Source organism: Acinonyx jubatus, chromosome E4 (assembly GCF_027475565.1).
Source record: "Acinonyx jubatus isolate Ajub_Pintada_27869175 chromosome E4, VMU_Ajub_asm_v1.0, whole genome shotgun sequence".
Classification (NCBI taxonomy): Eukaryota; Metazoa; Chordata; class Mammalia; order Carnivora; family Felidae; genus Acinonyx; species Acinonyx jubatus.
Window position 1 is genome coordinate 51,257,265 of NC_069395.1, and position 25,211 is coordinate 51,282,475.

A 25,211-nucleotide genomic window follows, 5' to 3' on the forward strand; every position below is an offset into this window, starting at 1 on the left:
AATAGTCCATGAAAGTATGGGGGAGAAACAAAAATAGAACTTCAAAACTTTTTTCTGACCTACTCTTTTTCTCTTTTTTTTTTGTACTGTTTGTGTCTGGTTTTTGTATCCAGGTGATGCTGGCCTTATTGAATGAGTTGTCAATGTTCCCTCTTTTTCCATTTTCTATAAGAGAATGTATAAAATTGGTGATGTTCCTTTTTTAAATGTTTGATAGAATTAATAATGAAGCCATCTGGGCCTGGAGATTCTTTTTCTAAAGGTTGTAATCACAGATCCAATTTCTTTAATAGTTATAATCTTATTCAGGTTACCCATTTCATCTTGGGTGACTTTTGGTAGATGGTGATTTTCAAGGAAATGGTCCGTTTCATCCAAGTTTTTAAATTTATTTACATAGAATTGTTTATGGTATTCAGCAGGATGGGGATGTTCAATCACTCTTTAGGGAGGGCAGTGAATTTTGTCAAACATCAATACCATCTGCCTCGGTTATAAGATGGCATTGTGAATGTTATAGAAGGACCTTATATGTCATTATACACAGGATTTTATCTGGCCAATTTTTAATTATATTGTCCCAAATGTTTTCAGAAAATCTAACTGTAATTTCCCTTTTCATAATCATAGGAGTGGATATAGTGCTTTATATCCTTTATACCTTTAGCAAATATTGACTCAGCATCTACCATGGGTCAAACACTGTTCTAAGTTCTGAGGATAAAGTAATGAACAAGATGAACCAGATGCCCACCCTCCTGAAACTTATATTCAAGGGGATGAGGCAGTTGGGAATAGACGAAGGAAGGAAAACAGGTAATTTCAAGTAGAGATAATATTATTTTAAAAAATAACCAGTAATGGAATAGGCACAGATATAAAGAGCTGACCTCTAGGACAGTTCTTATGGCAGGAAGTGTTTTCTGATTGTCACTTCCTTCCCCTATCATAGACTCTGGCCTCAACTAAGATGGTCAGAAGAGGCCTCCCTTTGAACAGAGATATTTGAGCCAGGGCTTAAATGATGAGAGCAAATTACACAAAGAAGAGCATTCCAGACCTAGTAAGAGTAATTACTATACCCCAAAGGGGTATACCCCTTTGTATAATTACTATACCCCAAAGGAGGAATAAGTTTGGTATGTTCAGCAGATTAGAAGAAAGCCAGCAAGAGAGGGTGCGAAATCCAAGGCAGAGCCAGAGCATACAGGGCTTTGTAGGCCAAGGTAAGGATTTTGGATTTTCTTCTAAATGCAAGAAGCTATTGCAATTGGAGCCATTGCACTGAAGAAGCCATTGGAGGTTATTTGGCAAGAGAGAGATAGGATGAGATAGGATCACATTTACATTATTTTTAAAAAAGCACTCATTACAAATGGAGAGTAGCTATAAGTAGGGTCAGAATGGCAGGAAAAGACCAGACAGGAGGCATTACCATGATCCAGCCCTCTCCTTGCGAGGTCCAATCAAGAGCCACAGAGAGGGGCCAGGCTGACAGCTGCTAGTCTGTGATCAACTCATCTGCCATGGAACTGGGTTTCCTGATATAAGTGAATCCACAGAATAAGGCAAATTATGTCAGAATATTGTTCTGTGAGAGTACTTTCAGCTTATCTTTGAAAAGAAGATTTGGAAGCCTAGTGGGTTTGCCCATGGTGGGTAGAGGCAGACGGTCTGCAGAGCTTGAGGACCTTCCTCAGCAACTCTGCTTCAGGTGAAGGTATCCAAGTTATCTATTGTTCAGTTGATTCTCCATTCCTATTATACCCTTAAAGACTTTTGTCCCTTCTCCTCCCAGATTCCCTCTTGAACTGAGTCTTAACTCCAGTCTCACCCCAATCTAATTCATTCTTCACCCCACAGTAAGAACGATCTTTCTAAAAACTTGAGCTTAAAGTCCATCAATGGTCTCTTCATTCTATCACCTGACCAAGATAGTTCAGCTCCTTAAATGCCATGATCCAGTCCCTGCTTACCTCCCTGAAGCTCTCACTCATCCACTCAGACCAGCTCCTGGCTAACTCTGCAGTTTCCCAAATAAGCCATACTTTTTGTACAGACCTGGGACACCCTTCTCCCACCAATCTGTAGCTAATTTCTGCATCAGTTCCTAAAATAAGAAGTACTTTCTCAGTAGCACTTGCTAATCCTGCCACATCCCAGGCTCTACCACTCCCCTTATCTTCATCAGCCCCAAGCTTCATTGAATGCCCACCTCCATGTTTGATAACTTTCTATATTTACCTCTTCCCCAGAGCACTTAGAGCTTGGGGTTTTATTTGTTGGTTTCTCCCACCAGAGTGTGAGAAACCTGAAAGATGGGACTGCGTCCTTTTATTCTTCATATTCCCATCTTTTAGCACAACATTTAGAACTCAACAGATGCCCCCTATATGTTTGTTGGATGAATATATAAAAGAATAAGCAAGTAATAGATTAGAAGATGCTATTAAGGGGGCTAAGGTGGTAGGTTTTCACAGCCCATGTGTGCTGAACAGGTAACTTTGCCCTGTCCATGACCTCAGACTACCCTCCACAAACCTGCCAACCAGAAACCCACTTCTGGGAAGAACAGTCTAAGTGCTGGTGGCCAGAGGCAGCCACCTGTGCTTCTGTGGAGCAGCACACTTTGCTGTGTAGTTACACAGACACCTGCTGAGGCTGTCCTCAGAAGGAAACACTGGCATCATGGCTTTGGTCCCGATGCTAAGGTCATATGAGTAGGCAGATGCTCTCCAAAGCCATCTACTCTGACTCTTTTAAAGATGGCATCCAAGAGTGGAAAACAAGTAAGGGACAAGGCAGGGAGAGAAAAAGTCTCTTCCTTCCCTCCCAGCCAGCTGGGGGTTGTCTGATTGTGCTGTATGTCACGTAGCTCACTTCACCCCACTCAGCACTCAGCCTTCGGATGCCCAACACAAACCAATTTCTGAGCAATTCTTCCGGTGAGTGCCCCAGTCCTGTTGATCTCACAATTACACCTACAAACACTTAACCATGAGACATCCCAGTGTACCAATCACTTGGCATTGCTTTCCTCTTAACTTGGTAATCACTGCAGCTTGTGCTTTGAAAGAAAGAAAGAAAGAAAGAAGGAAAAAAAAGGCTCTTTGTGAAGCCAGGCCTCAGTTATTGTACCTCAGGGAACAAAAGTTTTTGGTCCTAAAATTTCTGCCTTGGAAAGATCACTGGAACGATCTACGTTAGGGTCAAAGGTGAGTTTCTGATGATATTAAATGGCATGACATCTAGAGATGCCTAAAATCCGTCCTGACAATCTCCTAAGAATGTATAAAACCACAGTATACATGCAAGGAACACAGCAGAGCAGAAATCAGTGCATTCCTCTTTTTCGATTTTTTTAAATGTTTATTTATTTTTGTGAGAATGACTGACAGAGTGAAAGTGGGTGAGGAGAAAGAAGAGGAGGGAAACTGAATCTGAAGCAGGCTCCAGGCTCCGAGCTGTCAGCACAGAACCTGATGTGGGGCTAGAACCCACAAAACATGAGATGAGATCATGACCTGAGCCGAAGTCGGACGCTCAACCGACTGAGCCACCCAGGTGCCCCTCGGTGCATTCTTTATAATCAGCTAAGCCAAGGTCTAACAACCCCCGACACAGAGCTTAATAGAAAAAAAAAAACTGGAACACAAGGCTTAAACTCAAGGATATATAGCATCTCTTATTCCCTCTCTTTCCCAGACCACCCAGCCTAAATCTTGGGACTGGCCTGCTCAAGACATACCTACTGGGAAAGATGGGGAAGGAAAGAGGGAGGCAGGGAGGAAGAGACTGAGACATTCAGTCTAGTCACTAGAGCATAGGATCTAGGCAGAGAAAGCAGACCGCCGGGCCCCTAGGGGACACAGCGTGGCTTACCAACTCCATCTCTTGGCCTCTCTAAGAGGAAAATGTACCCGAGAAAGAGTGTAGTTCAAATCCAGCTGTTCCTCAGACTCATCTGAGGAGATCTGATAAGACACTGATCCCCTGCCACCCCCCTAATATTCTGATTCAGTTCATCTGCTGCAGAACCCAGGAATCTACATTTCAATGAAGTGACCACTTGGGAACAATTAGTGAGCCTCTGCCTCCTCTCATCTGGTGAAAAGGAATAATGATTTGATCAAGGACTAGTGATATGAGGCAAAACTCTGGCAATATTGACAGCCAGAGGTGGAGAGGAGTGGTTTCGTGGTAGAGTTGTCTTCTCCAAACCCCAAGAAAACCCTAGTCGCTGCACAATGCTTGTTGATTGTCTTCCATTAATGCCACAGACTATGACGAATCTAGAAACAACCAGGTGGCCTTGCAATTTGTCAACAGTAAGACAAGGGAACCCGGCAACTATGCATTAGCCCCAAACACATTTGGTGAGCACCTCCACCATCCAGCCCAGGGTAGGGTCCCAGGAGGAAGAAAATACAGCCCTTCTTCTCCCAGGGGACAATCTGTGAGTTTCATCTCCTCTAAACTTTGAGACCGCTTAAATCCACATTTTCTCAAGTTGATTTTATTCCCATTTTCTGACTTAAAAAACATGAATCCCTTTTTTATATGACAGTCTTTCAGATGTTTCAAAAGTTCTCCAGGGCAAATTCATCTCAGTTCACTATATTTATTTTTGGTAGATCTACCTTTAAAGCAACTAATGTGTTTGAGCCTTTTTAAAGTATCACTAACTTTAGTATTAACAATATTAAATAATCAACATCATCAAGGTGAAGAAACCTGTATAACATCATTTATTTACCTATCCTGAAGTTTGGTTCTATTTTAGATGTGTATTTGTATGAGGGTTGGGGGAAGATGTTCTGTTGGGGACACATTGGATATTGGCAAAAAATTGGGAGTTCTGGCCTCTTTAAGTAGCTAAGTTGATTAGGGAAAAAGAACTATTTTTTTATTTTTATTTATTTTATTTTATTTTATTAAAAAATGTTTAATATTTATTATTTTTGAGAGAGACAGAGCATGAGCGGGGTGGGGCAGAGAGCAAGCGAGACACAGAAACAGAAGCATGCTTCAGGCTCTGAGCTGTTAGCACTGGGCGCGACGTGGAGCTCGAACCCACAAACCCACAAACTGTGAGATCATGACCTGAGCAGAAGTCGGATGCTTAACCAACTGAGCCACCCAGGGGCCCCAGGGAAAAAGGACTATTTAACACATGAGGTAGGAGCGAGCTGATGGCCAAGAACGTTCTGTGGTGATCTTCTCAAGCAAGAAAGTCAGGCAATGAGGGAAGAGTGGAGAAGGGAAGGAAGACAGGCTGGTTGCTGCAGAGACCAGGTGGAGAAAGGCCCAGAAGCCAAGACATAATCACAGTGCTCCTGAAGCAACAGGGAGAGGGGAAGTGCTCGCTTACACCTGTCCCCTGAAACATAATTGTAACCTCTAGAAATATGTGGAGTCAAGAACTCCAATCAGGCTCTAAGACATGCTGGAGACGAAAGTTAAGAGCTTTTCCTCAGCTATTTAAGAAAATCAGTTTGGGGGATAAATATGTTTAATTTGAACATAGAACTTCCTGAGGTAACTTTAACCTTTGGGGCTTTATATGTTTATAAGATAAATACAGACATCAATTAATCCTTTGCTGTATGGATAGATGTAGATCGCGTGAACTGTATGCCTATGTGACATTCCATTTAGTCAACTGTAGGGAGTACTCGACGTGGGGTCCCAACACTTGAGTTTACGTGACCAGTGGAAGTTGTGTGATCTTCCTGAGTACAGTTTCTTTGTCTGAAAAATAATAATCCATTTGATCTATAACAATCTGCCTTTCTCTCCAAGTTTCTTGCAAGAATCAAGTAGAAATAAAACGCACTTTGTCAAGTATAAGTTTTATAGAAATGTATTGTTACTCCCTGGTACAAATGTGTCTGAAGGAGGAGGTCCCCTTGTTCTAAACTACCTTAAATGGCGGTGCCCCTTGACCATGGTATGACAGCAAGCTGGACAGTTCCTGTGCTAGGAGTTAGCACACCCACTGAATCCCAGTGACCTCTTCCTAACACAGGATGCTTCACAGATGATCTGTGACAGGAGCCTTAGATGACCAGAGTGTTCAGTGAGGATATTACATCACCTTCCCTGTGTGGCATTATGCTGTCCACTTGCTCTGACCCCCCAGCTGACTCCAAGTGGCCCTCTGTCACACCTGTAGTGCACCGAGCCCGCCACTAGGGGACACGGTAGTGAGTGATACGTGAGGTCCCTACCCAGACTCCTCATAACTGCTACAATTCAAGGATGCAAAACCACATCAACTGCACTCCCTTGACCCTGAACATCATTGTATTTACAGAGCACCAGAACCACTTTTCCTTACACGGCATGCTCTTCCTTGTGCTTGCCCTATCCACTCCTTCAGTCCAGAAATCTCCTCCGGTGGGATCTCTGCTTCTTGGCTTGTCTGCTAAGTATTAAAATTTGCCCTGAAGCTAAGCTCTTCAAGATACATGATTTAAGCTTCTCTTTCAGCTAATTAGATATTGTCCTACAAATTGGGCTGTTCTCTCTGAAAGATGAGCAGTGATTTGTCTCCCCTGCCCTTTCCTCAAACTTAACACTGAACTGTAAAACATGGCCATTTGATTGTTTAGTCCAATCAGGAGATTATTTTGCTTGAGGAGTAGAGATCCATCTTGTTAATGCAGAGCTTGTTCGGGCATTTCTTCATGCTGGTGTGAGGATGGCAGAAGGTTTTGCTTACTGCCTCTCATCCTTTTGAAAGGTGGGCTCTACAGTGATTTCTTGTGGCCCGTGCATCTGTAATCAGCACCTGAGTAACCCCACTAGCTACATTAACACACATTCACTCTTAAGGGGGGGGGGGGAGATATTTTTATTATCCCCATTTTACTGACAAGAAAACTGATACCCAGGGAAGTCAGGCCATCTGCCTAAAGCCAAACAAATAGGTAAGTGAAAGAGCGAGACCATGAATCCAGATCTTTGGCCCTCAGATCCCATAAAACTGTATGTTGTTTAATAAATCCAACATCAGTTAAAGAGGGGGGATGCAGGATGATGCAGGGTTCCCACACACTGTTTGAGATTCAGCGAGGATTTCTTACAGCTCTTGACAAAGTGCCACGAGGCCCTCCACAACCTTCTCCAACCCAAGGGCCCATTATGCATAGTAGGAGAAAGGACCCTTTCTGGAAATTGCCTCTTTTCCTATGCAGGGGGCCGGGTGTTTCCTCATCCTCAAGACTGTGCCCAGCATTTGATGAATGGAGACACTCTGAGTGGGGTTTACACCATCTTCCTCAATGGAGAGCTAAGCCGGAAGTTACAGGTGTACTGCGATATGACCACCGATGGGGGTGGCTGGATTGTAAGTACATGTGGCTGTTCTCCACGTACACAAACATCCTTGGTGTCTCATCCATCCGGATCAGCGCCTACGGATCCAAATTTCACCATCCTCTGGCCATTCTTCATCCACCCCTCACCTGTCCATCTTGGGGCTCTTTGTTGCCTCTGGGCCCTTGCTCAGTAGCCCAGGCATAGGTTTGGCCAAGCACTGGAAGGAAGAAGATATTGAGGCCGCAGACTGCAGTGACCTGACCCAGTGTAGGAGCCCCAGGAATATGGTTCCAGAGTGCCGGGGAAAGGCAGTAGTGGTCAGATAAGTCCAAGGGTCTCGCCTGCTGTAGGCTGTAGGAAAAGAAGGAGTGGTTCCTCTGTAGGAGAAGGGCCCTCTGCAGGAGCAGGGGAGCCTCAATGGGGAGGTCTATGGGAAGAGTAAATGGAGGGGCAGATGAGGGGCGGAGCCTGGATAGCTGGCTCTAGTTACAAAGGCCTCCCCTGCCCCACCCTTCCCTGGCCTCCCTGGTTCTTCCCCAGAGCTGTCACAGCCTTCAAGAAGCACCAGTGTTCAGGAAAAGCCAGACACCCTCCTTCCGAGTCTACTAGGGTAACACCAAGAGAAGACAAAGGACAGCCTCACAGATGTCCCCACCTATCAGTGCAGCTCACCATAAGACGGATGGGAGAGTTCCCACAACCTGGCCCTAAAGCAGCCCAGCATTAGCTCAGTCCCTGCGTGCTCACAGGGCCCCCTCCCCAAACCACCACCACCCCCCCCCCCCGCCGCCCTCTCCCCACCTTCTGCTGCTAACACACAGCACTGGATTTTTCTTGGTGCAGAATGGATAGTTTTTTAATGGAGTTAAATGGTGGCTGTGCTCATAAGCTACTCTAGGGAGACATTTTCTTTTATGTTTCTGACATATTTGTGCCTCCTTCTTAAAGCATAATTGGAAATTGAAGCCGAGGCTGATGCATTGGAGGTTAAATGAAATTAGCACTTAAACAGCTCGGAAAGCGAACGATATGTTGTTGCTTTGCCTGCAATGGGATGATGCCAGTTACTAGCTGATTTGAAGTTGGTCCCGTTCTTTGGGTGCGAAATGCTTTCCTCTACACTCTGCCGCAAAAAGATTAATTGGAGAGCCAAGCCTGTTTCCCTTGCCTATCTGGGGGCTTGATATGTGTCCTGAGTCCCTTGTGTATCGCAGGGGTGCAAATTAGTGTCAACATCACACCCTGGCCTATTCATCAGGGGCCTCTGCACTTCAGAAGAGCTCCCAGTACGTCCAACAAGAGTGCTGTGCCAACACCGGGCTCTGTACTGCAGTGCTCTTCATCTGAGCGTCTTTGTCGCAGCAGATACAAAACTCGGTTATAGCAGTTTTACTCTTGAGAGTTTCTTTTCTTAGTATCACTTTTCCCCCCCTTTCTCCCTCACAGGTATTCCAGAGACGGCAGAATGGCCAAACCGATTTTTTCCGGAAATGGGCTGAGTACCGTGTTGGCTTCGGGAACCTGGAGGATGAGTTTTGGCTGGGTAATCCTCCTTTGTGCTCTCCCTCGGAGCCCTGCTCTGGCTTCTCGTCCATCTCTCTCCTTTGTGTGTCCGTCTGGGATTATCGGAAACGCCGTGGCTGTTGAGAAGCTGACAGCTCGTGAATTGCTTTCAGTACCTCTTGCTCTGTTTGGCTCCACTATTGATCTGTTTTTATCTTATTGTGGTGTTTTCCTCTTTGCTCTGTCTCTTCCCATCCTCATTAATAGTCTCTTATGCTGATGGGTCTTGACATGAGGCAACTACAGAGGAAGTAAGCCACCTGGTGGGGGGAGGGGGGGCGGGGGACACAGCGAGCCGGCCGGTCACCTCTCAGAAGCCAGGCGCTGGCGGGCCAGCCTGCCAGTCAGGAGAGAACTGAGGCGGTTGCCCTGCCCCAGCTCCCTGGAGGAATGTGATCACCTGACTTGGCGAGGGAAGGGAAAACAGGAGAGTGGCATTGGAAGTGACCTGCAATCTCCCAGGGGTCTGACACAAGCAGGAGGCGTAGATTGAGAACCGAACCTGTGTGTGAAGGTGAATCTGCACCCCATCCATGCAGCTGGCCACGGTGCCAATCCCAGAAAGTGGCGCATCTATTGCCTCCATCTCCCGCTTGGTTAGATTTTCACAGTGATGTGTACAGGAAGGCAGGGGGACAGGCAAACAACCGGGTTCCACAGCTGTGGTCTCCTTTCTGTGTCCCCATCACCGTCTCACGGGGCCTCACTGTCTTTCTCCTGGCTGCTCGCATGACAGCCCCCCACCCGACCTCCCTGCCCTTCCATCGTCACATGGCCGGCTCCCTCACCCAAAATCTGAGCAGTGGTTAACCTCATTTGTAAACCCTTTCAATGACTCATCACCACCAGGTGAAAGCCAAACACCTTAGCTAAGGTCAAGGCCCTCTCTAATCTACCTCCAGAGACTGCTCCCCACCACTAGGCACCCCACCCCTCTCCCCACCCCCACCCCCATCCACTCCCTCTTCTGTGGGCCCAAAGCACAGTGTCCATTTTCCTCTCTGTCTCTCTTGACTATACTGTGTAAAGTTCTTTCAGGACTAGGACCACATCATAATCCTCTTTTAATCCCATTCATTGCCTGTTATGGTGGCTGAGAGAGTAGGTACTTAATGTATAGGTATCAATCAGTCAATTAATGATAAGAATTTATTGAGTACCTATTAGATGCCCAGATCTATGTTTGCTGATGTAGGTAATAAAACTACAACGTAAGAACGTTGAGAGACAAGTCAAGTGAATAGGAAGTATTTTTACTTCTAGAAGTTTCCATACAGCTTGGGAGGCCAGTGCAATGCATACAAATCCGTGGGCTCGGTAGACAGGGCTCGTGTTCCGCAGACCTCAGGCACTTAACACCGCTTCCACAATTCTTGCATAAGCTGTGAAGTGGCTAAACTACCACACACTTAAATTCCCTCTGTATCGCTTGCTTTATTTAGTTAAATCTGTTTGGGGGAAGAAACTTAATAGCATTGCCCAAAATGGCAAGCTAGTTATCATGTGCCAAAATAAAAAGACTTAAAAATTAACACAACGAAAAGGAAACAATATTAATATTATTAAATGACAGTTAAATACGGGGCCCTCAAGGCTTATGCTGCTGGTACAAACAAAGATTAAAAAGTGTTGGGGGCTCACCACCAAGCACTAGAACCAAACAGAGACTGGGAGTCAAGGTTAGGATTAGAGTTAAGGTTCCTCCTTCACCTATTAAGGAAGAAATAGAATTTGGAAATACCTTTCTCCCTATATGTTTAAGGTTATTTAGTAGCCCTTATTCCCAAAGTATTTCTCATATGGTGAGAAAGGCCATCCCGCACTGAGAAACACTATAAACCCACCAAGTACCAAGGAGAAGGCCACAGATACTCAGACAGGGGAGGGGTCAGCTGTGTGGAGGAGGTGCCGACGGATGAGTCAAAAGAAGCAGGAAGGAAGGGGACAAAAAAAAAGAGGTAAGGCAGGGATCCTTCTGACAGACGCAAACGCAAGAGTAAAGAAACCATCCACCGAAAGGAAAGGTGCAGGTCAGGGAAAGAAGAAAATGAGGTTAGGTGGGTTAAATGAAGGCACATTATGGTACCTAAAGCTGGGAAGAAAAGTCTTGACTTAATGCCATAGGTAATAGGGAGCCAGTGAGGGCTCTTGAACAGAGGCATGGCCTGGTGAGATATAGTTTGGCAGCAATACTCAGGTTGAGGGTAACTGTGACCCATGGTTTATATCTTAAGTTGGGTTCCCTAGAAGCAGAGCCAGAGACAAGGAGTTTTGTTTAAGTGATTTATTGGGTGAGTGCTCTTAGGGGCAGGGGAACAGAGGAAGCAAGATAGAGCAGGGGAAATACGCAAAACTGTGGTTGTGGTGGGAGACAATCTTCAGTCTCGTCCTCGGGTGAGCATGAGTGCTGGAACATGAATTGCTTCTCAGAGTCGGTCCCCACTAGGACAAGGGGGCTGACATTTTGTACCCCCACATTAGGCATTAATGAAAGTCTGCTTCAAGGCAGGGGGGAGGGAGAGTGTAGCTGCCAGGAGGAAGTGACTCCTGTTTGGTCAAGTGTTATTATCCAAGAAGAAGGTAGCTGTGAGTTGTTACCAGCCAAGACATCTAGCAGCTGGGGGATAGGTCCACCATCTACTGAGGGCATCCGGGCAGGCACACCCAGGATCCACTACACCACACAAGCACGAGTCTAGGGTAGGTTGTGGGTCAGCACCCCAGCAAACAGCCCTCAACTTATAATCAACGTAAAGCTTTAAATCTCAAAGAGGAGAGGGAAGCAGAAAGATCCAGGTGGCCCTCAGCCAATCATTTCGCCTGTGTGGATTTCAACCTCCTTTTCCACAAAGAGATAAACTTAAGCAATGTCTAAATTCCCTTCCATCCCCTCGATTCTTTCATTCTCATGATGGTGTGTGATAGATAGAGATCAGATACGACAGCCAAGCAAGAGGACCTCGGTTCAGTAGGCAGATAGAAATCAGGAGGACTCAGACATCACCAGCAGCGCAAGCTGAGTGGTTCACAGTCTGGACAGGTGGGTCAAAACCAGAAAGTCCCAGAGCACAGCCAGCCAGGACAAGCAGACAAGGGAATATATATGAGAAAACATTGCTGTGGAGCATGTGGGCTCACAGAGGTTTGCACCTTATGAGAATCCATCAGACCAAGGCCTGGGAAGCTTAGAGCCCAGAGAGAAGCATATGGGGGAACATAGCCACCCAGAAACCAGTGCAGAGGGGGCAATGCAAGCTGTAGCAGGTAGATAGACAGAAAGGGACTGTGGTCAGGGGGCAGATGGCTATATCTCCTGAGCTGACCAGGGGAGCCCAGGAGGACTGGAGGCTGAGACAGGGAAGGGCAAGGTAACAGAACCTCTCTTGCAGGCCACTAGGCGATGATAAGATGTCTGGCTCTCCTGGGCCCCTAGTGCCGGTCCTGAACGCCTCTGATCAGTATGTTTACCTCTCTTCACCTTCTCTGACTTCCTACCACTCACACCAAGGATTTAAGCCCATGTAATTAATGCCTCTTGTCATTTTCACCCAACAACACAGTTTGAAGTAGAAGGTGGAAGAGGACGGGGCCAGGAGTCCCGAGGCTCAAGGTTTGTCCGTAACTGGGTCAAGACAGGGTGTGAGGACCCCCGAGCTGACCCGTGGTAGAAACCCATCAGCAGACCAGGGCTTGTCTTTTTGCAGGAAAAATTTCTGAGTCTAGCAAGATCTGTTTGGTAAATGGCCTGAGAAGGCCTGAGGGCTCCCCCTCCTCCTCTATAACATCCGTCTGAGGCCACAGTCCCATTCTCCCTCCCCTTTCCAAAGCCCCTGCATTCTCTGCTCTTCTCCCCAGGGCTGGATAACATACACAGGATCACATCCCAGGGCCGCTACGAGCTGCGTGTGGACATGCGTGACGGCCAGGAGGCCGCCTTCGCCTACTATGACAAGTTCTCTGTGGAGGACGGCAGAAACCTGTACAAACTGCGCCTGGGAGTCTACAATGGCACCGCAGGTACCCCGGCCCCCAAGCAGACAGACCCCAGGGCGTGTGCGAATTCCCTGCTAGCCACAGTGAGGGCGGAGGGCCAGGAGTCCCGGGTGCTGGTCCCGGCTGTCCAGAGCCACTCAGGTGACCTGCAATCAATTTCTAAGGACTTCAGTTTCCTCATCTGGAAAATCATAATAATGATGCCTGCCCTACTGCACAGAGTAGTCAGGAAAAAAAAAAATGCTATCAATGCAGTGAAAATACTTTCAAAGTTTAAAAGAAAAAAAGTGCCATGTGAGGGCAAAGGATTATTTTTCTTGTCCAGATTAATCAATATGGGCTCTTATCCAATGAGAGCATAATCAGCTATTGTCTGGCTAGAAATTCCCCCTGCGATGACATCTAGGAAAACCGTCTTGCAACTAATGGAGGTAAAGCAGATCCCTCCATACGTTCTGAGATGACCCCCTCCTATCAGCAGTCCTGCCTTCATCGGGTGCAAACAAGAGCACTGGAATGAACCTCGCTGGCCACATTTCTTTTCATTCCTCCACAAGAACCAAGTACACGGTCACGTTTCCTATATAGATTTTTATGACATCTCTACTAAGTAGAACAACCATCTCTATGAGTTCTGTTGCATTAATAGTTTTATCAGAACATAATATCCAGTCTCCTTCTTAGGCTTTGCCAATCTGTTTCCTGGGTTCTATTATAGCACATTTCATAAGACCTGTTTTGCCAAATATTCTACTGTTCGGTACACGAAGTTATTGGTCCTTTCATTAACTCCAATCTTAGGGCTAAATGCTAGTGTATAATTTTAGCAGCATTTTTATGCCCCTTGGAATTAAGAAAATGAGCAAGGTGTTGCCTTTCCAATTACTGCCTCTGTCCAGTTATTTCTCTTCTCAGCCAGGTATTGTTACTCCACAGGAAGACACGCTTTGCTATTATTCACAGTGGTGATTATTCCCAATGGCAGTCAGTCGGATCTGCCTGAAGTGCCCCTAACAAAAATTCCAATTTGCCACACTTTGGGCATAAAATCGCCATTGAAATGGAGTGTGCTAAACAAGACATCAGACTAAACCATTTCCAAAAAAATCTGATACCATCCACTCCCTAAGAGTAGAATTGCACCTGCAGAAAAGCAGCTCTTACCCTCCCCATAGGAAGGAAAGCAACCCCTCCCGGTTGCTCCCATGTCCCACCTTCCTCCCCCTCTTCACCTGCTCCAGGCCTCTGCCTCTCTCTGCCTCCATCGGCCCAGCCACCGCTGACTTTACTGCAGCTCTGTCTTGCTACTGGGTCCCATGGGGTGCAGGACTGTTGCTCCACATTGTACTCTCACGTCTCACGGGAAAATCCTGCCAGCAAAATGGCCAATCACCAAAAATTAATTACAGTGGGAGCCCTCCCTTCAAATATTCAGTTCATTTGCCTCAAAAGATGAAAACCCGCACTTACGTAGTCTGCCCCCTTCTCCGCGCAACTCTACCCAATGGTAGAATTGCTTTGTCTAGACCAGAGGTCTCCAGAGGGGAAGAGGTCATCCTCTCTTTCTGGCTTTTACCATTGTCCAATTTCCCTGGCCTTTATTTTGACTTACTGCTCACTTTATTGGCCCTATTGGCAATACCCCATCCCATGTCTTCCAATCCAAGTTTAGCCCCTTCTCTTGTCCCCATTTCTCAAGGCTATAAAAACCCAAGTCTCTAATCAGGACTCTAGATTAGAACTGAAAACTCCAAATCAAGTTATCAATAAGAGGTTCTTGAGCAACCCCTAGATGTTCATTGTACAAGTTATGGGGACCCAAGAGAAACATAAGACATGGCCTCTGCATGAACTAAACACCTATTTCTTTAAAACAATTTTTTAATGTTTATTTATTATTGAGAGACAGAGAGAGACAGAGCATGAGCATGGGAGGGGCAGAGAGAGGGGGAGACACAAAATCTGAAGCAGGCTCCAGGCTGTGGGCAAGCTGTCAGCACAGAGCCTGACGCAGGGCTCGACCTCACAAACTGCGAGATCATGACCTGAGATGAAGTCAGACGCTTAACTGACTGAGCTACCCAGGCACCCCTCTATTTCTTTTAAAAGATCCACAAGGGACACCAGCTCTTGATCTCAGTGTTGTGAGTTCGAGCCCCATGTTGGGTATAGACATTGCTGAAATAAATAAATTAAAAACATTTTTAATTAAAAACCTTAAAAAGAATCACAAAAGAAATGGTACTCACTTCCAGCTTACTAGGTGCTCATTGGCCTAAGAAGGAGCAACATCTGTCTGGGACCCCAGTGGTGAGGGAAACAGTCCAGAGAAGGCAAACCCTGGAAGAGAAGTCACGGAAGGAGCTGTTACCGTGGAGGAAGGGCAGGCATGAAGGTCCTTGTTGCCCAGGGCAGGTGTGACTTCAGAAGAACAGAAAGAAGATTGGTAGAGAGTAGGGTGAAGCTGGACCCTGAAGGGCCTTAGAAAAGGGGGCCCTCTTACTATGGTGAGCAGGGGAGAGTCCTGGTAGGTCCTGAGACTTCGGGACTTGGGGGCTTTTAGGAAGATCAATGTGATAGCCGTAAACTGGATGAAGTAAATCTGAGTGAAGAACAGACACCAGCTGGCATGAGCTGGTGCATTAATCTTGGTAGGAGATAATAGGAGACTTGACTAATGTCAGGAATTAAGAGAAAGGTATAAATCTGAACAGTGGTTCGAGAGAGAAAAACCAAGACTCACACAATGAATTGAATACATGAGGTGAGTATAAGGCAGAAGTGGGAAGGGGAGCCAGATCTGGGGAGGAGACAAAGACCAATGCTGGAATCTATCCCAGACAGCGGCAGGTGACCCCAGAGTGGAAGGTGGAGAGAATTGTTCCTGGACAGCAGTGAGGGCAGATTCTAGATTACAGAGGAGCAAGAGGGAGAAGAGAAGATGAGGTGGACAGAGGCAACAGAGGTGAACTGATGGTAAAGAAAGGGTCACTAGACAATAGGACTAATCCAAGAATTTTAATTTTTTTTAATGTTTTATTTTGAGAGAGAGAGGGAGAGAAAGAGAGAAGCGTGCATGTGCATGAGTGGGAGAGGGACAGAGAGAGAGAGAGAGAGAGAGAGAGAGAGAGAGAATCCCAAGCAGGCTGCATGCTGTTATTCAGAGCTCCAACTCATGAACTGTGAGATCACGACCTGAGCCAAAAATCAAGAGTCGGACGCTTAACTGACTGAGCCACCCAGGTGCCCCCTAAGGATTTTTAAAGATAAAAGATATGAATATGATTTAGTATTGAAGGAATTGAAAATGCTAAATATATATGTATATATATATGCAAATATATAAATATATATATGCAAAAAAAAGAAAAAATAAGAAATATTTTTTGCCTTCCTCTGGACCTAGAAGAAATGGGAAAGAATGAATTACAGGCAGTGGGATTATCTCTCAATGGACAAAAAGTCTGACCCCCTGTAGACTGGCAGGAGAAGATGAAAATGATGGGATAGAGACAGGATATGTTGAGTTGGTGACCCAACTGACCTGAGAGGATCAAACTTCCCCATAGAATAAAGATCATCCCCTAAGAGCTAAGCTGTGGTGGAAGCAGTCGAGGCACTGAGTGGCTACCATGAGTGTGAACTCAGATGCCACAGATGACCCAGAACTATGGTCTCTTGCAGCTTAAAGGGAACTCAGAAGCATCTACAATAATGTCCATTCAATAACATGAGCCCCTTCACAACATATCCAACTATAAATCCCACCAAAAGTTCAGCCAATAGTTATAGATTAATTACAGTTTGATCCTTTGCCTCAGTTACTCAGTTCATATGAGTCACCTGCACAACATCCCAACAAGACAATACCCAGCCTTTGTTTACCTCTAAGACTAGGGATCTTACTCCATCTCCAAGCAGTCTGTCCCATATGTGAGCAGCTCCAATAGCTGGGTAATTTTTCCCCCTATATTTAGCCAAAATATGCCTCTTCTCAGTCTCCACCTACTGATCCTCATATCCCCCCCCCCCCCGCCATTTACTTTATTTATTTATTTTTACTTAGTAGCCCATGAGATATTTGGAGATAGTGATCACAGCCCTTGTCTCCCATTGAAACTGCTCTTCCCCAAGATACAGCCCTGGTTTTCCCAACCACTTCTCTGCCGTGGTGAAGATTTTCTCATCATGCTTTCTCCTCCGGACAGGAACTCTAGCTTGCTGAGATCCCTGTTTACATGTGGCATCATGTTTTGTGGCACATGTGGGGTTTAGGGTATGGGTTGACCAGGCCTAATAAACCACGGAGAAGGCCACACCATGGATGCATTGTGGTAACCCAGACTGGTCGTGTCACCATGGCTCATGCCTATCTCCTGTGAAGACACAGGAATACAGTGAAGGCCTGGAGGAAACAGACAGGGGTGGTGAGGTGAACTGAGAGGACACAGCTCTTAGCAGAAGGTCAGAGGGATGAGGAAATGAGTAGCAGAGAGCAGCATGGAGAGTTGCTGACCCAGGGGGTAAGGGGGAGTATGAGTTCAGTACAGCCAGGCTGAGGAAATGGGTAGAAATGGGGGAGGAAGTGAACGGAAAGTCCCTTAAGTGGAAGCTAGGTTTGTTGGGAGTGGGTCAAACGTCCAGAAAATGCTGACAAAAGAGTGACAAATCAGACAGCCTTACAAAAACATCTTTTTTACAGGGGACTCCCTCAGCTATCATCAGGGACGCCCTTTCTCCACAGAGGACAGAGACAATGATGTTGCAGTTACCAACTGCGCCATGTCATACAAGGGGGCCTGGTGGTACAAGAACTGCCACCGGACCAACCTCAATGGGAAATATGGAGAGTCCAGGCACAGTCAGGTAGGTGAGGCTCTGCCCCAGAGCTGTGGAACCCACTGTCCCTAAGCTTTATGTTCTAAATGCACAACTGGGTCTTACATTTCCCTTTATAACAACAAAAAAAAAAAATAGTCTTGAGAAAGGACTATCATGAAGAGGGAGATAACATAGGCCCTGGAATAAGGGCAGGACAAAGTAGACTCCAGTGGAGGGAAAGAAAAGCATCTGGATTCAGGAGCTAGAACTCACCCAGAGAAGCCCTGGACAACCAGTCACATTCCATTTCGTTTCCTCATCTAGATGATCCCAACAATCCCATGGAGAGATTGTCAATTTTAGGGACGGCTTACAGGCTCAACGTCATCTTAAGAAGGGTCCCAGGAAAGGAGAGATCAGAACACCAGGGTAAACTGGACTATCCCTCCCCATTAGAGACTACAAGTCCACAGACTGGGAAGAGTGATGGGTTGACCAACAGGACCAACTGGGACTTTCCCAGTTTTGGCAACGAAAGGCCAGCCATGAGGGAAACCCCTTAGCCCCTCGCAAACCAAGATGCTGGGTCACCATAGGTGGAAACCGCCTGACTGTCCCATCAGGAGTGAGCAGTCAGACACAATTATTCTCTTCAAAATGTTTGTATGCTATTGGGATTTTGAAATTCAACACTGATAACTGGTGCATGTAAATCCTGAAAGCCAAAACGTTGAGCTGGCAGTAAGAAATGACCTGAAGTGCAGCCCTAATGAACACCCAGGCCACAGGCATGTTGAGAAAGAAAAGCTGGAAAGAGACCCCGCTCCTTTGACCTTATGAGGGAGCCGGACCGCAAAGCTTCACATTAATGAAAAATGGCTAAATCCACATCTTGGATTCCCCGCTCCTGCTGTTCTCCTCCTTTTCAAGCTGGGTGCTCCCTCTGGAGGGAGGCGGTGACTGACGTGCTCATCTGTCTCCTTCCCAGGGGATCAACTGGTACCATTGGAAAGGCCACGAGCTCTCTATCCCTTTTGTGGAAATGAAGATGCGCCCTTACAGCCACCGTCTCACGGCGGGGAGGAAACGGCGGTCCTTGCAGTTCTGAGCAGTGGGCGGCCGCGGGCCAGCTGACCTTCTCTGTCATCTGTTTGTATCTTATAATATGAAACAAGGGGTGGGGGGTAAGAGTAATGTGCTTTGCAACATGTTAAGGGTGTTTGAGGAAGCAGGCCGCAGCTGCTCGTGGTTTCTGCTGTCCCGGGCCTGGCCCTCGGCCTCCAGTCTCCCTCCCAGCCAGTCATCCGGAACCTTCCCCTCTTTTCCCACCAAGGAGGGAAAGTGTGAAGTATTTTTTTAAAAGACCGATTTAAAGGCAAGTCCTGGAGTCAGATTGCTATGGCAACGGGCCTTCTTTTCCTGCCCTCCTATGAGTTGCCCTTCCCTTCCAGGTATTTGTGCTCTGGTCACTGCCTTGGATGGCCAGGTTCTCTCACCAGCCCACGGCAGAAGCCTCGGCACGAGAGCTCCGCCAACAGCTCCCCGTAAGAGGAAACAGATGAGTCTCACTGCATCCCGACAGCCCAAGTTCTTTTTAATGGGCCAAAGATTCTCATTTTCTGACACTCTTACCAGCCCAGTGTCCTATTACCTTCTGAGATCAGTGGCCTCTTTTCCAGCCCCAATCAATCGTGTGCCTACCGCCCTCCGACCCTTAGACGCCCACGGCCCCACGAGCCCAGCCACTGTTTGCTCTGGACTCTGGTTCCCAAGGCATTGCCCACACCTGGCCCTGGGCTGTACAGTGGCTGTGTCCCTGAGGGTCTTAAGTCACTGCCCCCTCTCTCGGGTCAGACAGACAGCAACTTCCTTTGTGGGTGAAAGGGGGAGATGGTTGTAGATTTAGTGCTTTGGAGTCACACAGTGAGGAAAGGACAAAAGAAGTAGAAATCAAGGCATCTGCCATTTGAGATTACAGGTCCCGTGGGAAACACAGATCCTACCTGGCTCTGTTTTCTTATTTCTGGTCCTATGTGCCATGGACCTTTTTTTTTTTTTTTCTGAATTGCAAACAGAAGACCTCGTTTCCATCTCTAGCCAGGCTCAACCTTAATGTGGGTGGCTTAATAAGAGTCAGAAGGAGAAGTTATAGGACCAGCCAGCCATTCCCCTGACTGATAATTCCTGGAAAAAGGTGAAATTCGGCGTGGGGGTGGGGGTGGGGGTTCTCTATTTTGGTCCCGCGGGAAATAGGAATGACCCCTTTAATGAGTTGACATCATGAGAAGCCTCTCTCCATCTTCTTTTATTATTCTGCCTTTGAAAGGAAAAATGAAAAGTGCCAGAGGAAATTACATCTGGAAATCCAAAGGTGAAAAGGGGAGGACTGTGGGCCCACCTCCCACGTTATGAGATGTGCTTCTCTTCACTACCATGATTTGATTTTTAAGCCCAAGAGAGCTGGAGGCTCTACAAACCATGACCCCTCGACTTCTCCACATCAAATGTCAGCTGCAGCCATCCCTGTAGCATCCGCCAAAATCCACACCCAGCGCCCTCGCTGCCTTCCCCCTTTCCTCTCCTTTTCCTCAAGGCCCCAGCTCTGTTTCCTGTAGTGCCTGCGTTCAGCCAAACTAGGGCATCTTGTTCCTTTCCCAGCCCGTGGCTGGAAGAGCCTGAAAGTTAGCATCTTGCTAATGGAAACAACTACACTGTAACCAAGCCTTGATCACCAGGGAAGGACAGCCCCCTCGGGCTGCTGATCACACTCCTGGTGTCTTAAGGATGAAGTCAGCTGCCACCAGCATCAGGCTCTCCTTTAGCAGCCCTCCGAGGCCTCATGCGCTGCTCTGTGCGGACATGACTGACAGACCCGACTGACAAACCCGGTGCTGAGAAATGGAAGTCACGACGCCATTTCTCAGTTCAGCGGGGGCTTCAAAAAGAACTAGGAGGAGGAGGAGGAGGAAGGAGAAACAATCCTTTCAAGAAACCCATAAGTTAAAGGAGACCCAGCTAGAGAGTGGGACACCTGGCCATAGTATGGAGCATGCCAAAAGGAAGCTGGGAGCTGAGGCAGAGGTCCACCCCGGCCATCTTGTTGGCCCTGTGACATCAGGGAGGCTGTTTTCTCTCTCTGGGCCTCTGTTTCCTCTCCTGTTGAATCAAAGCTTAGACTAGAATGGCTACTAACTTCCTTTTCAGTTTTGATAGTCAGTAATGCTAGTTTCTGATCTGAAAATCTAAGTATAATTGGGCATTGATGAGAAAGCACAATTAAGTAATTAAAATTCACCAGAAGCCCTGCTTTATTGAATGGAAGGAAGGAAGGAAGGAAGGAAGGAAGGAAGGAAGGAAGGAAATAAGGAGGGAGGGAGAAGGAAGGAAGGAAGGAAGGAAGGAAGGAAGGAAGGAAGGAAGGGAAAGAGGGAGGAAGGAAGGGGAGAAAGAGGGAGGGATGGAGGGAGAAGGAAGGAAGGAAGGGGAGAAAGAGGGAGGAAGGGAGGGAGGGAGGGAGGGAGGAAGGAAGGAAGGAAGGAAGGAAGGAAGGAAGGAAGGAAGGAAGGAAGGAAGGAAGTTTGGTTTAGAAGTCATAAATAAAACACACACACAAGAAATAATTTTTCAGAAGAGGTAATGCCAAGTAAGAGGCTGAACTCATTTTGTCCATAAAAGCAGAGCCCAGGGGCCTGGGTGGTGCCCATACAGCCTACCTCATCCAGGAAACTGAAACAAAGAGCTTATGAGTCCTTGTGTGGTCAATTCTGGTGAAAGCCAAGAAGTATCAGTGGAAACCAAAAGCTGCCTTTCATTATAACCATTTTACCCTATGGAACATTTTTATAAATAGTATCAGCAGCATTGCCTGAATTCTTTTCAAAAACTTTTAAAGCAAGAAAGGGACTTCAAAGATTAACTCGCCCAACCTCCTATAAAAGGATGTATAGATTCCTTTTATTAAATTGAGTGATTTTCTCACGAGCTTTCACCATTTTCAAGAGACACTGTGCCCTGTTCTCTCCCCAAGACCCATGATCAACTAAACTGAAAGCTTCTTAACTTCACTCACTGATTCCTGCTTATCTCGTTCCTCCACATTTGTGTTCTTCCCAAAGGTGGGTCCAGTAAGCAATACTCACAAGGCACTGACCTAAGCATACCAGTTTCCCTCAAGGAATAGAATTGGACCCTGCCCAGAGGCTATTTAACTGCAGGATAAGGATTTAATCCCAATCCTAATTACAAGCACTTACAAACGGATAAAACCTACCAATGACTAGATCCAAGATCCAGACAGTTTTTCCTTTTTGCATTTCCCCATCAGATAAAGACAGTTCCCTACAGAGTAACTCACATTCTCCAGAGTTCTTCGGAGAGTAAAGGAGGTGGGTATAAGAGTGGGGGGAGGGCGAAGGTGGGGGAACAAACCTGTGGAAAACTGCCTTTAGACTGGATTTAAGTGGAGGAGGGCGACTTGCTAGGTGTGGCCACGAGGTGGCGATCACCACCCCCAGCCACCATCTATAACTATGAAACATGGTGGGAGTTGAGGACAGCAAGCTCTTTGGGGTTTCCAGAAGAACTCACACCAAACCAAGATTCAGGAAAACCTGAAAACTGATTTGCACAGGAGGTTGAATTGTAAAAGAAGAACAAAAATGGCAGCAAGGAAGTGCAGAGCAAACTTCCACAAATAGTTAAACCCAACGCGCCCCCACTCAGCTGCTTGTGAACTGGTAAGACACCTCCCACCCTCTTCCCTGGAAACCAACCAGCTCTCTGCACACTGAAAACTGTTATTTCACAGACAAACCTAAAAACCCAAGGTTGCCAGTGAGCTCCGTGCCAAACCAAACAACCCTCATCCCGTTTGTACTTTGAAAATCCCATCTCCGAACAGAGCTGTAGATTATGGGACACTAGGTCATTATGGAATCTTTTTCAAAGAGCTCATTTAAAAGCATCAGTTGAGAAAGGTTTTATGAGTTCCTCTTTGTCTTTTCCTCTGGAGAAAAAGTGGAACCTGGCAGCCGCAGATGCGCCAAGCTGAGGAGGCTGAAATAGACTAGCCCGTGACCCAGACTTGCACGTATTCCTGGGCCATGAAAACAATTTTCTTCTTCTTTTTTTTTTTTTAACCTCCCCCGAAATTTCAGCTCAAGAAGAACCACTTAGTCAGGGTACATGCTTGCTTTCTATCATCAGACTCCTAGTCAGTCTAATTCCTCACTTCAATTTCTTTCCCTCCAAAGGGGGCACTCTATTTGCATCTCACTGGTCCTAAAACTTTGAAAAGGAAAGATTCAAACCTCAGTTTAGTTTCAATAATCCCACAGAAGATGGAAATAATTTGTTCATTTGCTTCAAACCGGCCAAGGCCGTGGGACCTCAGAGGCCTGGGGCGGGAGTGGTGAAGTTTGGGAGTCTGCCTCTTCCACAAAGCCCCAGATGCCAGGAAGTGGCCAACTCAGCTCCACCCAAACCTCCCTGGGTGGCCCGTCTTTCTCCAGGTGACAATGACAGAGAGGTTCTGCACTCAGGGAAGGCGACACATAGGGCTGGCTTCCGGGTTCTGCCTGTAGCTTCTGTCTGGCTATACCTCCGGGTCCTTTGGCCACATTCCTGAACATCTTTGACTAAATGTTGCCCTAGACCTTTGTCTCTCCCATAACCCCACCCCAACACAAATGTGACCGAGTCTCCCTCAATTGTAGTCCAGCATTTAGGTGCCACCAGGCCAAATTCACAGACCAGATGAAACTTCCAAAAGCAAGTAGGGAAAAAGCTCTAGTGTGCTGGAAGTGGGTGTGTTATGTACATTCAGGTACGGTTTGAAAGAAGGGCTCTGGTTCACCCTAATTGTAGCCACATTAGATTTGCTTGTGTCCATTCTGTGTTCCTCAAGCCTTGAGAAATGGCTGGGAAGAAGAAAACATATAGAACATAATACAATACAATACAATACAATACAATACAATACAATACAATACAATACAAGCATATGGATGATTGGAAACTAAAAGCAAGCCTCTAGGGATGGCCCACAGTCGAAGGACAGAGAGCAAGTGTGAGGGACCCTGCTACAGGGACCCGCATCCTTGACTTCTGATCTCACCTCCCACCAGAGCGCCTGTCAGTTCACCCCTTTCACCTGAGGAGAAACTAAGGCACCAGAGGCATACTGCCACAGAAAATGAGAAGAGAAGGGCTCCCTTTGCTTGCTCAACCAGTCCTGCCTGGACCTCCTTCATGGCACCCACCAGCCTGAATTGTCATCTCTAGCATTTCTGATTCACGTTTCAAGGTCACCCCTTGCCTGAAGCATGACTTCATTGCACCTGCAATATTTCATTGTCCAAATGTCCTTGGCAAACCTCACAGTCTTTGGACAGCGTTGCCTTTTCTCCAAACCGGAAATCCTCCCTCCCTCCCTCCCAAGCTTAATAAGGCTGTTGCCGAGTATCCAAATAACACAGCTCTTGTTCCTCAGACAAGCTCTGCCTGCCCCCTCTGTAGACTTGACAAAACAGCTCCTCATTTTCGACTGTGAGGCTGGGCTGAGGCTAAATTTCCAGTTCAGAAACATGTAACCCTTTTCAGTCTCACCGATCGGTTCTTACAGGTACTGCCATTGGCTCATTGGCACGGGGGGCTCATGGGAGGTAGAGGAAGCATTCCAGAGGCTGGGAACACCTAAGCCACAGAGAGGATTTGGGTCCGGATGTATGGCCAGGAGGCAAAGCACAGATGGGAACTATTGTTTTCTTCCTATTCCTGGTTTAGCACCCTCAGGGACACCCTGTGTTGCTCTGTAATATCCTGCCACTGGAGACTAATGTGCTCAACACCGCCTTTAAAAGGCAAACGTTGGGAACATACCTTCAGAGCTAGAGAGGACTGGAGGCCACCTACCCTGTCCGTCTCATTTCATACTTCCGGAAACAGAGGCCCAGAAAGGTTAGGCAACCTGCCCAAGGTCATACAGCTAATCAGTAACAGAGCTGAGATCCTATCCGGCATAGGCCTTTTAATATTTCTCTCCCCAAGTGAAGACCAAGAGACATGGCATTACTGCGCTCCTACTACTTTCCAGATACTGTGCTAGGAACTTTACATATATCACTTCATGAAACCCTCACCACAACCCTGACTCAAGTTTAACCATTCTACAGATGAGGGAATGGAGGCACAGAAAGGTTTGGTACCATGCCCAAAGTCACAGAGTCACTAAAGAGATCTATAATCAGAATCTCCCTAGTTCCAAAGCCCTTGTTTTTGCTACTTCAGAAGGCTGCCACCCCTCCTACTTGTTTAGCCACACGGCCGCCATCTTGGATTTGTTAATGTTTGTACAAAGGGGCTTATGATGCCACTTCCCTCTGTCTTTTAAGAAAAGGGAATTCTTGAGTTGTTTTTGCCACATCCTCCAGGGGACCTTTAACCTTACCGTCAGAAGTAAGAAGCATCCTAACAGCTTTTTCCTTTTCTTTTTTTTTCCTTTTTTTTTTTTT

The 25,211-nt window shown here is 46.7% G+C and overlaps 1 protein-coding gene across 2 annotated transcripts in view; it reads left to right on the forward strand.

Moving 5' to 3' along the window:
• Positions 1-19,093, forward strand: part of TNR (tenascin R) — a 405,370-nt gene extending 386,277 nt beyond the window's left edge. For both annotated transcript variants that reach the window (XM_027074262.2, XM_027074263.2), the window contains 5 exons: positions 7,200-7,351; positions 8,770-8,866; positions 12,742-12,903; positions 17,582-17,745; positions 18,689-19,093. In XM_027074262.2, the coding sequence (XP_026930063.1) occupies positions 7,200-7,351; positions 8,770-8,866; positions 12,742-12,903; positions 17,582-17,745; positions 18,689-18,808 (695 nt within the window). In that variant the 3' untranslated portion in view covers positions 18,809-19,093. The remainder of the gene's footprint in view (positions 1-7,199; positions 7,352-8,769; positions 8,867-12,741; positions 12,904-17,581; positions 17,746-18,688) is intronic.
• Positions 19,094-25,211: the final 6,118 nt, after the last annotated feature.